Source organism: Bombyx mandarina, chromosome 06 (genome assembly GCF_030267445.1).
Source record: "Bombyx mandarina strain Sakado chromosome 06, ASM3026744v2".
NCBI classification, from domain to species: Eukaryota; Metazoa; Arthropoda; class Insecta; order Lepidoptera; family Bombycidae; genus Bombyx; species Bombyx mandarina.
The window spans coordinates 3557734-3573455 of NC_143213.1; the positions used below are offsets into that span (position 1 = coordinate 3557734).

The window sequence follows — 15722 nt, forward strand, 5'->3', positions numbered from 1 at the left end:
TCGACCTCATGACTCTAATGTCGAGAATTGATGCCTCCGATGTCGTGCTAACAGCACAACACACAATCAACGCTATTTGATATATACATATGAACTAGCGACTCAATCATAGCAGAAAATTAGGTACTAGTGAGTGTGACCGTTAAGGAATTTGATAATAAAATTGTTGAGGGTGTGCACCCGTGCCCGGCAGCCCTTGAAGCAGTGGGTGGCACATACCCATATAGAACGGGGGCCTCGCACTGTCTTCGAAGTGAAAGTGTAACCTCCGAAGCTCAATTGAACTCGTCCGCGTCTTGATGTTATGAACATCCCTGGAACACAACACAAATAATTTAGTAAGTATTATACTTTGATTTAATCAAACTCCTTTCGAGAACACAAAAAAGAACTCTCTGCAATAGAAACTAAACAAATACTTATTAGATTATTCGAAAATAAAAATAAAATCATGCGACCAAGCATTTTACCAAAGGAAAAATAACATTTAAATCAAATATATATTTGATAAGCGTGAAACCGTAAAAGGTTTTTAATCACATTCCTAAAATCTCCCAGGTCAGGTGGTTATTTGTTCATATTTACGAACTGTTTACGAACACGTTTTTTTATATAGTCTACTGTTTGTTTTTTTTAATTTTTCGGGCTAATTTCTTAAACGACTTTTCAGTTTTGATGGGCCTTTCATTGGTAAGTAGATAAGATCATTATCACTTATTATTACTTCATTATCACTTTCCGTACTTGTTTAAAACACTACAATACGCAAACATCCCTAGTATTAGTATTTAAGAAGTCTTAATGTATGAAAATATAATGTATGTAACTAAACGAAAGTTATGCCTCTGAATCCCTAAGCTTTCATTAAAAACACAGCATTTCTTTTAACTGATATTTTATTGTTTTCAAATGAGTATCAAAAACAGTTTTAAAGTAAACGAAAATTACCGAATATTTAAAAAAAATATATTTGATCAGATGCAAAAGAAAATTAATTTTCCTGTTTCAATTCATGTTTAAATTTTTCAATTGTATACAAAATTTATTAATCATAATAAAGATGTGTAAAACTAATTAAAAATTATTTAATTAAATTAAAATTATAAACGATGACAACACTATTACATAATCTCAAATTAGATATCCAAAAAAATAATACGGAAAAAATAATACTGATTTTCTATTACAATTAATAATACACAAAATAGTGTTAGGTTAAAACTCATGGTCATTTGTTTTTGGTTTCCCTTTCTTTTGAGTTTTTCTAAGTTAATGTCATGATAGATTGTAGGTAAAAGTTACTAAAAAATTAATTTAAATTATATTACCTTTAATTATGAACTCACAAAATAAAAACTATTTTAGCCAAACGTTAGTAGTGGCAGTAATTGTAGTAGGCACAGTTTGGCTTAGCTCCGACTGTGGCTTATTGGCTTGTCTGTATTAGACACTGTCTGTACTTATTAAAAAAAAAAAAAAAAATGACCTGCCCGCTGAGTTTCTTGCCAATTCTTCTCAGGACCGAGGCTAATTCTTGTGAATTGGCGGTAGTTCTTTTGACGTTCAACAAGTATGTACTTTCATTTATGTTCAATAAAACTTTTTTGATTTGATTTGATAGATGGGAGTTAAAAATTTAATACATTATCATTTTGCGCGACAAAGGACAAATGACAAAATGTTTGAAACGTAATCGACATCCTTCAAAATTGACAGAACATAGAATTGGTACACGATATTTGTTATACTTTAGAGACACAAGGAAAGGAATGGTTTTAACCTATGTTCCCATTTTTAAGATAAAATTTCTTTAAATAATTTACCTAAAAATAAGAGACTATAATATCGAAGGCGTAAGAAAAAACTAAAATCATTACACACGAACCTACATAATTGTGATTTCCTTACATGTCTTTCCTATCTTATATACCTATATAAATCTAGTGTCAATAAATACTACTCTAATAGTCAATACGAAGGGTTATTAATTTTAATACAATTGAAATTTTAAAATATTGATGGATTACAGCAATTAAATAAAAAATTTTTTAGTACATAAATTTTTTTGGCGTGCGGCGTGCTTTTGTTCAACCCCGTAGTATGTAGTTACTGTCTCTAATAGACATTGGAAATGTCTAAGCAGCAGTCTATGTCATACGTTTTTTTAAAGTTAGTAATATTCTAGAGTTACAGTTGAATAATCAGCCTTAGAACTTGCATAAAACAAAGTGATGTTAGAGAATATCAGGAGATCACGAAGCCGCTACGAAAATAAATTACATTAAGGTGAACCAGAAAACAATATCCATTTACTAAGGTTAGCGTATATCTGTCTTTTAGCAAAGTACGGATCAGCTGGCAAGCGTATCCTGTTTACCCTCGAAGAGTTTCCGCACTTCAGCCGATTCCAGATTATTTTCGTGTTTTTTAACTTTTTATAATTTAACGTTCCGTCAGTTAGCTACCACTTTAAAGTATTATATATTACTAGCTGTACCCGTCCGCTTCGCTGGGCATTTAAAATTAGCATTATTATTTCTCACCCCCACAAAGATTCTCATCATTAACGCCCCCGCAACTGGTGTAGGGAATCCAACACTCATATAAATATTAGCCTATCCATTAAGTACATGTATTTTCTACATGGATACCCAGTTTCAAGTCAATCGGATGCATGGTTCAGTAGTTATAACGGAACATCCGTAAAAACCACTGTAGATTTATATATTAGTATAGATTAGACCTATTGCCAGGGGTAAACGTCTTTTGTTTGATAATAAAAATCATGACTTCGATTTGAAACAGCTCCATGATTATGTTCGTTTTTTATCTTGACTATCATGTTTTCTATTGTGTGTATAACGGCACGACATCCCTTCGTGTTGTGCGTAGAGCAAATCCATCTTTTTTTCATGCCTGAAACGTTTTGCACGCAAAACGTGTAACCGTCCAAAGTGAGAAGAGTTCTCCCGCGGGTTGACTTTGTGAATATAACTGAAATTGTAAATTTATTTGTAAAGTGAAAACATGTTTTTTTCTTGTTTTTTTATTACTGCCCTTATAGGCAGACGAGTGTACGGCCCACCTGATGGTGAGTGGTTACCGTCGCCCATGGACTTCAGCAATGCCAGGGGCAGAGCCAAGCCGCTGCCTACCGCTTAATACTCTCCACAAGCCTCTTTTTATAGCCATATCGTTGAAAGAGCCACGGCTAAACAGGTTAAGCGTTTGACTCAGCTCATACACATCACATTACAAATGTCATTGCCAATTTGAGACCTGAGACTGGAGTTTCAATAGCGTAAAATAACGGATACTTGGAAGGAGTACATTAGTATTGATTACTAAGTTACCAACGGGTGTACTTATCCCCTTATTGCATAAATAATAACAATTTTATACTGTTATACTTGTATATACAAAAATACACAGCTATCTAAAAAGTCTTAGACAGATGTGTTATAATACAAACCTTTAAAACAAAGTTAGACATAAGGTTTTTATTACGAAAGTTGTTTTAAAATATTGGTTTATATTTTAGTGTGACTTTTTTGGACCAGGTGGGGGAGAATCTGCCACTATACGCTTTGGGTCGTTGTGGTGATACTGCGGTCTTTGAACCTCAGTAAAACGACATCACTATGAGATAAAGTCACAGAACTGCAACATTATGTTCGCTATCTACCACGGAAAATCTATGCTGCTATTTACACTTACCACAGCAAATAGTTTTCGGACACAATTATTATTCAATTAATATTTAAAAAACAAAATATAGGCATTTTATTGAGTAATTCGGCGATATGAAGACCGGTCAGCTCTGATTTACAACACTCAGTTAAACTTGCAACAGCTGGCAACTTCTTTACGTGTGACGTCATTTGAGGCTAAAATACACGATACAATGTAACACTAATACAGCGATGTTTGGATTAATGTAAAAAATGAAAATTTTATTGATTGATTTCATATATAGATCATTAATATTAAACAAAAATTGAAAGGTTTTAATTTAAGTAAAATCCATCATATTAAGTCCTTTCAGATTTTTGTGTCATCAGCATCGGATTGTCATGATACAAACAAATTACATTCCATCTTTATCTAAATAATACGTTTCCAGGGATTTCAATGGAGCAGATCATTGGAAGGTTTGTAAGGCATCTCATGGTTATGACCGTTATTCATTTTAATTATAACACCTTCAACCGTGTGTATAACTGCACGGCATTTCCTGTGATTGTGTGTCGAACAGACCCATCTGAATTTGACACCAGTGACACTCTGTAGGCAAAACGTGAAGCCGTCAACACTTAGAAGCGTCTTACCTCGACGCGACTTCACATAGGTAACTGAAACAGAATATTTGATCGCATTTTATTACATGGCTTACTAAAGTATGAGTATCGAGACGTATTTTTATTTTTTATTTTTTTATTGCCTTTGTAGGCAGACGAGCGTACGGCCCACCTGATGGTAAGTGGTTACCGTCGCCCATGGACTTCAGCAATGCCAGGAGCAGAGCCAAGCCGCTGCCTACTGCTTAATACTCTCCACAAGCCTCGTTTGAAGAAGGACATGTCATAGCGTTCGGGAAACACTGTGGAGGGGAGCTCATTCCATAGCCGGATGGTACGTGGCAAAAGCAGTAGTGAGTATTTAAATGAAAAGTATGCTTGGTGAGCTCATCGTTATAAATTTGTTGTAAAAAAATATATATATAATGATAACACAACAGTTGTTAAAAGCCAGCACTACGCCGACCAAAATACCACCAACATATCGAAATCGACTTTTTGCTTACATGGGTGGACGAGCTCACAGCCCACCTGGTGTTAAGTGGTTACTGGAGCCCATAGACATCTACAACGTAAATGCGCCACCCACCTTGAGATATAAGTTCTAAGGTCTCAATGTAGTGACAACGGCTGCCCCACGCTTCAAACCGAAACGCATTACTGCTTCACGGCAGAAATAGGCAGGGCGGTGGTACCTACCCGTGCGGACTCACAAGAGGTTCTACCACCAGTATGGTACCAGGTACATGAGTACTTGCAAATCATTTTATAACGTAAGAAATCACCTGTGAAGTAATCTTTTAGATGTTTTAAATTTTTAAATACAAATATTTTATCACTTACCGTGGTATAAAAGTTGATCATTTTTTTTCTTTTTTTTTCACCATTTTTTTATCTTGTCGGTGGGCCACCTTGGGACATGTAGACGGCCAAGGATTACACATGGCGTAGCGACCTCTGTTCTAAGGGAAACGGCGCCCAGGCGAAGATGTGGTTCGAGCGCGAAGGCTCTAATCTAGGCGGTTCGTGTCGGAGGGCTGGTCTCGCCGTTTGGCGAACCCGTCTTACGGTTGGCAGACTGTTGAGGCGGTCTGCCCGGTCATCGCGAACTGAATAGGCCGCGACCTTCCGGTTAATGCAAGTGTTAACCGGCTACGATTATTTCGGCCAGAACCTGCACGGTGTCGCCCGGGGAAACCGACAGTATAGTCTTTATTTATATACATACTCTTTGGTTGAATTTATATTGGAATGTAAGAGCGCGCTGATGGTGGATTCCACGAACCTCCACCTCCACAACATACACTAGACTACCTGATGGTTGAGCGTTGCCAAGGAAGCTCCTGAACCCCCGCGCTCATGCTGTGCGCTCTCACGGGACTGAGCTGTCCACATTCGTCATCTCTCCCCCCAGCATAGGGGTACCCTCAGAGATCCATCTTTTCGCTCTCCCCGTAGGTGGTCCACTCTTCCTTCTGGGAAGACCTTTCGGTTCTTCCCTGCTCCGGTCTGCCCCGACAGGGGAGTCTGGTACAAGTGAGCGCCACGAATGGTTGTATCCCCTCCTCTAACCAGTAGAGTTGGGGCCCCGGCATGGAGCCGGTGGCGGGTCTTACTCCGTCATTGCTGACTGTTGTCATTATGTATATAGTGTAGATAGTAGTTGTAGTTAGGTGTAAGTTATAAAGAAATAATAATAATGGAGAATAAATAATAATGACAACAATTGGCACCGCGGCGAGGCTGTCTCCGGGTATTATTCCGCCGCTACAATCCGCGGAAAACCCGATAGGCGGTATAAAATTAAGAGTGTGTGCTGGTGATAGGGCGTCATGTGAACGTACACGGGTGGATGCCACCACCCTGCCTATTTCTGCCGTAAAGCAGCTATGCGTTTCGGTTTGAAGGGCGGGACTGCCGTTGTTGTGTATAAACTGAGACTTAGAACTTATGTCAAAGATGGACGGCGGCATTTCCGTGGTTGATCTTAATGGGCTCCGGTGACCACGGAACACCAGGTGGGCCGTGAGCTCGTCCACCCAATTAAGCAAATTTTTTTTTTTAAAACCTAACAATTTATTATATCCCTTCACTAGTGCTACAAAACTATGCAACTCCACAACTAAACAACATAAACGCGAATAAAAAAATAGGAAGGAAGAAATTTTCCGGGGTAAATTAAATTAATTTTTTTTTAAAACAAGTTATTTATTTATTATTATTAATTAATTTATTATTAGTTATTATTATAAATTAAGTATTAATTAAAAAAATAATTAATAAAAAAAATAACATGAAAAATAAATTAAAACTACTTCCTCGGTTTATTCTTTGTTTTATTATTAGGGACAGAGAATCATCCCAGAAACCTTTTAGGGTTCTTTTACTCGCTCCTGTTCCTTCCACCAAACGCTATTTATTTATTTTTATTAATTCCGTGATTGTGTTCGTTTTTTACTTTCACAACAGTTCCTTCCACAGTATGGACGTAAGCCAGACATTTCTTACCGTTGTGAGTTGAGCAAACCCATCGCCTTTTGAAGCCATTGTCTTTTCGGCAAGAAAACGTGTAACCGTCAATGTTAAGTAGCATTTTACCTTTTTGTGATTGAACATACGACACTGAAAATAATTATTATTTCATAAATAAAAAATAACAATGAAAAGTAAATAAATTTGGGAATTAACATAAAAAATCCAAGTGATCAAATTTTTGAAAGTTTGAAACATGATTCCTATTGAAATTTGTGATAAATTCAGGTGCATAATAAAATGTAATAAATATACTTTTTAAAGGATTTAGGCTTATTGGAATGTAATCTTACACACTGGAGGTACCAATCACATAACTTACTTCAGCCGCTAATCATTGTTCTGGCTCCATGGGACAGACGTTATACTTGGGAAACAATGAAAACTTCTTCATTAGATAACTTTTTTATTAAATATATCACAATTTTTACTGCATATGTCAAAATATTTAATATATTTTGTTAATAAAACAAGTTCTTTACAATAGTATCGTCTGAAATCTCAAGGTAAAAGGCGATATTTACATTTCTACACGGACGGGCTCCCGAACTTCGGGTAAGCTTTTGAGCTCGGATGCCTATTTTCTGCTATACAAAAAGTAAAGTTAAAAGCATCCAGGGAGCAAGTAAGGATACGTAAGAAATGACCTCATCGCTTGGCTGTCGAGTGTATGTGTGAAGTCACTCGAGGAGGTCATGTTTAGATTCGCATGTGATATGTACGGTCGAGCTGAAAATGGATCCTACGGGATATGCTCCACTGCACCCCAGACCACCAGTTGGTAAAACTTGCCGCCGAATCTCCTGAACTCCCCGATTATCGTACGGAGATAAATGACCCTCGACGGCTGTGAGACCTGAAAGGTCATATAAGTGCCTCCACAGGAATAAGCTATATAATAGGGCGAGGAAGCGAGGACTCTGATGCAGAAAAGCGGTCCACGCACTCCCCTTCAATGGTATGTAGTAAAGCGTGGATATGCATTGTAATGCAGCAGAGGCATGGCACAAGCGATATAATAAACCTCAACGTATTTAAGTTAATTAGTAAGTGGTAGGACATGTGACTCACACATTCCTTTTCGAGACGAGATGAAAATGAGGTTGGTAAGAAAATGTTAACTATGAATATGGAAGGATATAGAGGAAGAGGTAGACCTAAGAAGAAATGGATGGATTGCGTGAAAGACGATATGGGTAAGAGGGGAGTGAGCGAAGAAATGGTGTATGATAAAAGAGTATGGAAGGAGAAAACAGGTTGCGCCGGCCCCAGGTAACTGGGAGAATGGCAGGATAATGATGAGTAAGTGGTAGGAAGTTAGTTGTAGATTTGTGGTAGTACAGAAAAATACCAGTTGGGGGAGTCATGACCCACAAGAAGAAAAGACGGAATAGCAGAAACAAAGACGGAAGATCGAAGAACCACCAAGAATACTGTTTCTCTGTGCTTCGATGCAGGAGCCGTCGTAATGCGGAATCATCTCCCGTCATCACACAGTTCCAGCACACATACCATACCAGCCAGCATAAAGTACATCCCCTGCCTTATTTTGTTACTTCTTTTAAACATTTTTTTTGTTTGTTGAATTTCAGGTTTTTTCAATTTCTTTTCTTTCTATTATTTTTTTAATAGTGAATCGTCATCGTTCCTTAATAAGTACACCAAATTTCGAGGTAATTCGACGTTTTGAAGGAGGTCAAAATCATGTTCAAAGATTCCGTTACATACTAATATACATACGTCTGAAGCTAATAAAAGCATAAAAGGTTTGGTACTCAACATTTTTTTCTTAATGTCGTAGGGTTATCTACATATATCATAAAATATATAAATCTATGTCGCGAAGCCATGTAATCCGATTCGAATGGTGAGGAAGCCGTCGAGCAATACAAGTAAGACTTCCACCCACGTCTCAAACTGGGTAGTAGTTTTCCCTTTCTGATGTCTGTGGACTCCTAAGGCTGATAATTTCGTAAAAGGCTACTGAAAACAAATAATGTCAGCGCTACAATTCTTCCGGCAATCAAATATGAATATAATTAAAGCCCGAAGCCACGTTATGGTCATGACAAGTCTAATGAGCCTTGTAATTGTAATTACATACTAACTTGTCTGTCTAAAGCTAATAAAAGCGTATTAAAAAAGGCCAAATTCACAGAATAAATATTTTTTTGTAAAACTTATTAACATTCTAGTGATTGTGGCAGTTTTTTAGTTTAACCAATTCATTTTCGATCGTATGTGCTCTGGCCTTGCATCCTCGACTGTTGTGAGTGGAGCACAACCATTGAATTTTCGGCCCCACGGCCCTTTGGCAACAGAATGTGAAGCCATCGACGCTTAGAAGAGTCTTCCCTCGTGATGACATCACGTATGAGACTGGAATTAAAACAATTTTGTTACACATACATCATAAGCTTCAGAAACAAAAATAAAATAAAAAACATGTGACTTTGATCACATATCATTTTCACTCATACGACTGATTGTAAGAAATACAGTATGCAAATAGATGACTCACTGGATATGTTTAAATGACTTGAAAAGAACAATATCAAAACTTCACTTCTATAGAGTCAGTTACAAGTCTATGAATAATGCTGCTTAACCACTATACGTAATATTAATTTCATTATTTCTAAATGCATATACATATATGTATGTATGCTATACACTAACGAATGGATATAAAAAAATATATGTAAAACTTGCCCTTTTCCACTGCATTAATATGTGTCATCCTTAAATCATTTATAAGTAAAAATGTAAATTTCATTTATTTGCATATTTTTTTTTTGTATTATAACTCAACCCACACAGTAGAACAGATCTTCCAACGCGCTTGAAGGAGGCACAGTCCCCAAGATACTGGCTACGTTGCCTCGTTGGACAGCCAGACTCACTCTCTGTGCAAAGTACCAGCCAGCCTTAGCATCATTTGTAACCTCCTTCAAGCGTTTGGAGATTTCTGTTAAAAATTTCTTTGCTTCAGGGCCCCAAGGGCCCATCGTCTCAACCGCGAAAGGCAAAAAAGAATAAGAAGAAGAATAAGAAGAATAAGAATAAGTAAAAATAATTTCAAATTAATTTAATATAATTATTAACAACAAAACATGGGTAAATCTACAACTTCCTAATTATCTCTTAAGAACATAATTTTTACCCTTTGAAATTGAAGTGTCGATGTTTGTACCATAGATCTCACACATTAAGTGTAATTGTAATTTAACGGCCGTCTGGTGTAGTGGTAAGTGACATGGTCACTACACAAGGGGGTCGCGGGTTTTAAATATAAAAAAAATGTATTTTCCAGGGTTATGGATGTATATTAAATATATGTATGTGTATAATAAAAATCTTACATTTATTTCCGTTATCTGGTACCTGTAACACAAGTTCTTTACGAACTTACTACGGGATCAGTTAACGTGGCGCGATTTAGTAAAAAAAAATTTAAAAAAAAAATTATGATCATGTATGTGTAAGATGTATATAATATGTTAATATTTATGTTAACTCTTTCATTTGATAGATATTTTACCTGTTAATCACCCAAACAATTAAATTAACATAACCGATAAGTAAAAAGAAATATCCAATATAAGTTATATTAATAAAAATATTTTTAATTCACATTTCTAATATTCATTTACAAAAGACAAAAACATTACACATAATTATTTAATTTATTATATTATATAATAAAATATTTTATAATATTATTAATAAAGTTTTAATAAACATTTAGAAAACTATATGATTTAGTTCAACAAGACCCTATATGCCCTTATAATTTACCTACCGATTTTAAATGTATTTACAAATATATTGTACAAAAAGTTAAAACAGGTATTAACTAAACACACGTTACACGTATAACAGTAAGTAGGAAGAATTTACTGTCTTCTTTTGATTCAACAATAAGGAAGGATGCAAGCATAAAAATACAATTTTTTATATTTTAATATGTATTCCTACCTCATCGTTCAGTACTGTTTTCATCGACAGATTCCATACAATTACGAACAATAATATTAATAGTGTCTTTGTTATTCTTTAGACCGAAAACATTTAAACAAGATTACGACATATTTGTTTGTTTAAATGCCATGAAAAACTAGTAGGTATATATGTATTTCATCTCGCTATTGTGACGAGAACTGGAGTGGTCAATCAATAAAATCCATTTTATCACCCTCTACTGTAGCTCCCATTTTTTGGTTGGAACCATGCCAAATTCCGTGTATGGACTCTGTATGGACTCATTTACAATTTATAAATTAACTTTTATGACTCACATGGCAAAGATAACAAAACGCACCGTGCGGACGAAACATAAGCCTTTAACAATTTACTTAATTATTCACATTTGGTTTTAATTGCAACAATTCCTCATTGGTATGAATACAAAAAATATTTTATATTTACTCACTAACGTTTTGAATGTATAATCGTCATTTAAAACACTTTTTTTTAAACAAAATACGAACAGGGAAGCTAACTTGAGCAATGTCGTTTACTTTTACTTTATTTCAGACATTAACAATAGCCGAAGTGGACGGAAGATATAATCTAAATACCCTTGCGTAATATTTTTTTTATTGCTTAGATGGGTGGACGAGCTCACAGCCCACCTGGTGTTAAGTGGTTACTGGAGCCCATGGACATCTATAACGTAAATGCGCCACCCACCTTGAGATATAAGTTCTAAGATCTCAGTTTAGTTACAACGGCTGCCCCACCCTTCAACCCGAAACGCATTACTGCTTCACGGCAGAAATAGGCAAGGCGGTGGTACCTACCCGTGCGGACTCACAAGAGCTCCTACCACCAGTAATTACGCAAATTATAATTTTGCGTGTTTCACTTTTATTACACGATGTTATTCCTTCACCGTGGAAGTCAATCGTGAACATTTGTTGAGTACAAATTACAAAACAGTAACTTTCACCTTCAGTCGTGTATAGCGTAATGGTTATGTAAATTCCTCATCTTGACAACGCTACCTTCTATTGTGTGCACGAGAGCCGGGCAACCTCTAGAGTTGTGCGTCGAGCATTTCCATTCGGTTTTCAATCCCGTGCTTCTTTTGTGACAGAACGTGAATCCCCCAACGCTTAGCAGTTGAGTTCCACGTCTTGATGTAACATACGTCGCTGAAATGCATGATTTCCTGTGTTAAAGATTAAACTCTACAAAAAAAAATAATCGTTCTTTGTCCTAACGTTTGTACTAGGTTTTTCCGGTTAATTATTCACAAAAACGAAAATAAAATACCTTTTTTTTTTTTGTATAAAGTTTGCTTTTGTGATAGTTATAGTAATAATACTCATTTTTCAATGTTTTTATAAATTTTTATTAATTTTATTACTTTCAAAAAAACCGCGCTATGAGAGTGGGGTGTTTACGTTTACACAGTGCCACTAGATGGCACTCGAGTCATAAACAACGATCATGTGTTTTGTACAAGCTCAGAAAAACTTAAAATGACACGAAAGTGTTAATACGATGCTGATGCATTTTGTTTCATATGTGGTCAATTTATTAAAGTTCAAAAGCAAACTGTTTGATGCCATTTACTTTTTTTCATCTAATTACGATCTAAAATATCGAAATTTTATGCTTTGCAATCAAATTCAAATTTTGTGTTGACCCATCAATAGTCTGGCATTCTGCGCATATTTGCAATACGTTCTCGAATCAAAAGAGTCGTACAAAACTTACACGGGGCTCTTTAAATATGACTCAGAATTTACTTGACTGGTGTTCTTTTAAAGAAAAGACAAAAATTACAGGTGAGATTATTTATTATTCTTCTATTTCATAGGAACATAATTTGGTGGACAGATCTACAGTAGAACAGGGTTTAATTCAGAAAAATATTAAGCCTAGTTTTTTTTTTCATTGAAATTTTCCTTATTGTTACAGATGATTGTGAACGTTTTTAATTCTAATAATTTCACAATCTAATGTGTAAATCAAGGCACGACATCCTTTCGAATGATGAGTGGAGCACACCCATAAAGTCTTCAATCCAGTGATCCTTTTGTTAAAGAAGGAGAAGTTACCTATTTTTATTAAATCCCTTCCTCGTTTGGATTTCGCGAATACCGCTGAAAAGTAAACAGCATTTTGATTAAAATTCTGTGACGTTATCAGAAAAACTATAAGTCATTATTGTTTACATATTACCATTGATTAATAATTTTAGTTTACTGAACCTGAACTTTTTTTTTGGGCCGGAGCCGAATCTCCTAAGAGGCTCCCGCACCAAGGGGACGAGCGGGATATGTGGGACTCAGTGGCCAGAAATGGTAAAGGCCCGCTCACTAAACGACTCCCCTGCATTCGCGGCCGACGACCATTGCCTGCCCGAGACAGGGCCTAGATAAGATAGGGGGGATTTTCTGTGCCCTCGTCCAGCGGTTTCTTGCGACCGTCATTTCGTCATCGGTTCACCTTGTAGCAGGCTTATCCAAGTTACACCTTGCAGATCGTCAAGTCCCACATACCCCGTGCGCCCCCTAGGCGCGGGGACCTCGTAGGAGGTTTGGCCCCCATCCGAAAAAAGGCTTACCCAAGTTACGCCATTTGAGGACTTAGACCTCTTCTTCTTTTTCTAATATTATAAGGTCAATCGATTAAGTTATCTGATCCCGGTAATGTTTCTCTTAGTATATTCATTAGTTAAGTGTTCAATATAAATTTGTAGTTTATATTCTAAGTTAGCTTTTTTAAGTATTTCATTAGAATGAGTTGTAATAATGTGTGTTATGAGATTAAATTATTAAAAAAAATATCTTCTACAGAACAACTAAATGATCATAGGCGATTTAGGATAGGTGTTCTTTGTAATTGTTTGTGATTTGACCTAAATCTGTCCAAGTATCTGGTATTTTTATAAAAAATCTGTTAAATCATTACACAAACATTTATTATCACGTTAACTTTCAGTTACGTTTATGATAAGATAAGTAACAAAGTAATAACACAAATTAAAATACAAATAATATCTGATAAAATTATATTTGTATTTTGAACATTAAATATCTTATTGAATAGACAAAAATAAAGTAATTTAATAATAATAAAATAATTATGTTCTATATCTTGGTCCTCGTGAAAATTAAAACTAATAAACGTACAGTAATTTAATTCAAGAAAATCGATAAAAATTAAAAGTAACATTTTGTTATAATATATGCTATTTTTTTTAAAAACACTATATAGGGACATTTCTTTGTCCAAGCTTTTAGCAGAAATAGCCAGGTTGGTTGTACTTATCGAAGCGGACATCAAATACGCCCTAATAACATAATAAAACATCATATAATATCATACAGCAACAAGCCGACAAGCGGTACACTTGTTAGTGGCTGGTTTAATTTAATGAGCTGGTTTTAAAAAAACCGCGCACGTGTTGTGGCAACGAACCACGAGCGCAAAACGTACTGTTAATAAAAATGACCATCATAATGATAAACAATATCATCGTCGACGGTGTGCACGATTGCTTTGCATCCTTTCCGCTCGTGTGTGGTACAGCGCCATCGAATCTTATTCTTCCTGTGTCCGTTCTGTCTGTATTTCACACCGTTCACTATCAAAATTCGATTACCTCTTGGATTGATCACGAACTCATAATGTATGTCCCGAGCTGCAATATTAATTACCTCGGTTATTAACAAGCTTTCTGGTTCTCCCTTATCTGCTTCCGTTCTAGTTCTATACGGACGGGGATCAGAGGCTTTGTCAATAAGTGAGGATCCCCTACAAAATCATCGGGCTTAGTCCGAATTAACCCACATAATGCCAAGGCGAGTTAGTATCTAATAGGTACCATCACCTAAAAATGCACGCAATACCCGAATATGGTTTCATTTTGCTTACATAGCATGTGTAATGAATTATGTCAATTGAAAATGACACAAATTGAAACAAAACTGACTTTCTTTCGTTTACGTGGTTGTTGTAAGGTGCACATTATAACCCCACCCGCACCAACGAAGCTAACCTGACGTCATGATGTCTTTCGGCTTCAACAATCACTTAACTGTGAGCTCGATCCATAATAATAATGTATAGCAATAAAAAATAAATAAATATAATAAAAAACAAAACCTGTATCCCTTTTGGCATTTTAAGCCCTATTATTTAAGGAGTTCTTATCACGTTTTTCACTACTAATGAGTTCCCGGATAGTTCGGCGTGTTGCACGCGCTATGATCACGGGTATACTAGAGACCGGGGGATATTAGGACCACACATGTCTGGATGTTATTAAAGTGAATATCGTGGTCAGGGATCGATAATTAATATATTAATGTGATTAAAATCAGCTCTCTCCTATTTCCAGTGTTGCAATGCTTTTGAAATCCCAAAAAAAAGACAGAATAACATTTTAGTGCCAAAACTTCACTAAAACGCACAAACCTGATTGTAGCATAAAGTAGAACCGGCCTTGTTGTTCTCATATCGAGATGTAATCTCATTTGTGACAGTTAAAAAATTCAAATACATAAAAAATAATTTTATTTTCAAAATACATTACGTAAACAACATTATTAGATTTATGAAAATAATACAGTTACTATGTAGTAGGAATATCATGTTAAACAAAATATGTATTAGTTTAACGATCTGTAAACGCGTCAATGCTTATAATAGTTAAGAGTTTCTCAAGAGAAACATGAAAATGTATCTTAATGTTATCGATAATAATTCAATTAAACAAGACTATTGTGGGACTAAACCTATATTCTGGAACGATTTATTTTCTAAAATTAAAAAATCAATGAGCTTAGCATTAGGATAAAACGTTTTCCAATGTGAATATCAAAAAATGTCCCAGTTTTCGCCACTTTCCAGTTATTGAACAAAAAATCACTCAAT

The 15722-nt window shown here is 35.6% G+C and overlaps 1 protein-coding gene across 11 annotated transcripts in view; it reads right to left on the minus strand.

Moving 5' to 3' along the window:
* LOC114239888 (uncharacterized) overlaps positions 1-15722 on the minus strand; it is a 471744-nt gene that overhangs the window by 225741 nt on the left and 230281 nt on the right. Inside the window, exons 5-6 of one of the 11 annotated variants that reach the window (XM_089728039.1) lie at positions 11837-11986; positions 7217-9209 (exon numbers count right to left, since the gene is read on the minus strand). The exons of 9 other annotated variants lie outside the window; for them this stretch is intronic. In XM_089728039.1, the coding sequence (XP_089584165.1) occupies positions 9022-9209; positions 11837-11986 (338 nt within the window). In that variant the 3' untranslated portion in view covers positions 7217-9021. Of the gene's footprint in view, positions 1-995; positions 2995-7216; positions 9210-11836; positions 11987-15722 lie in introns of those variants that run through there. One more of the 11 variants, XM_089728066.1, reaches the window with a different exon arrangement.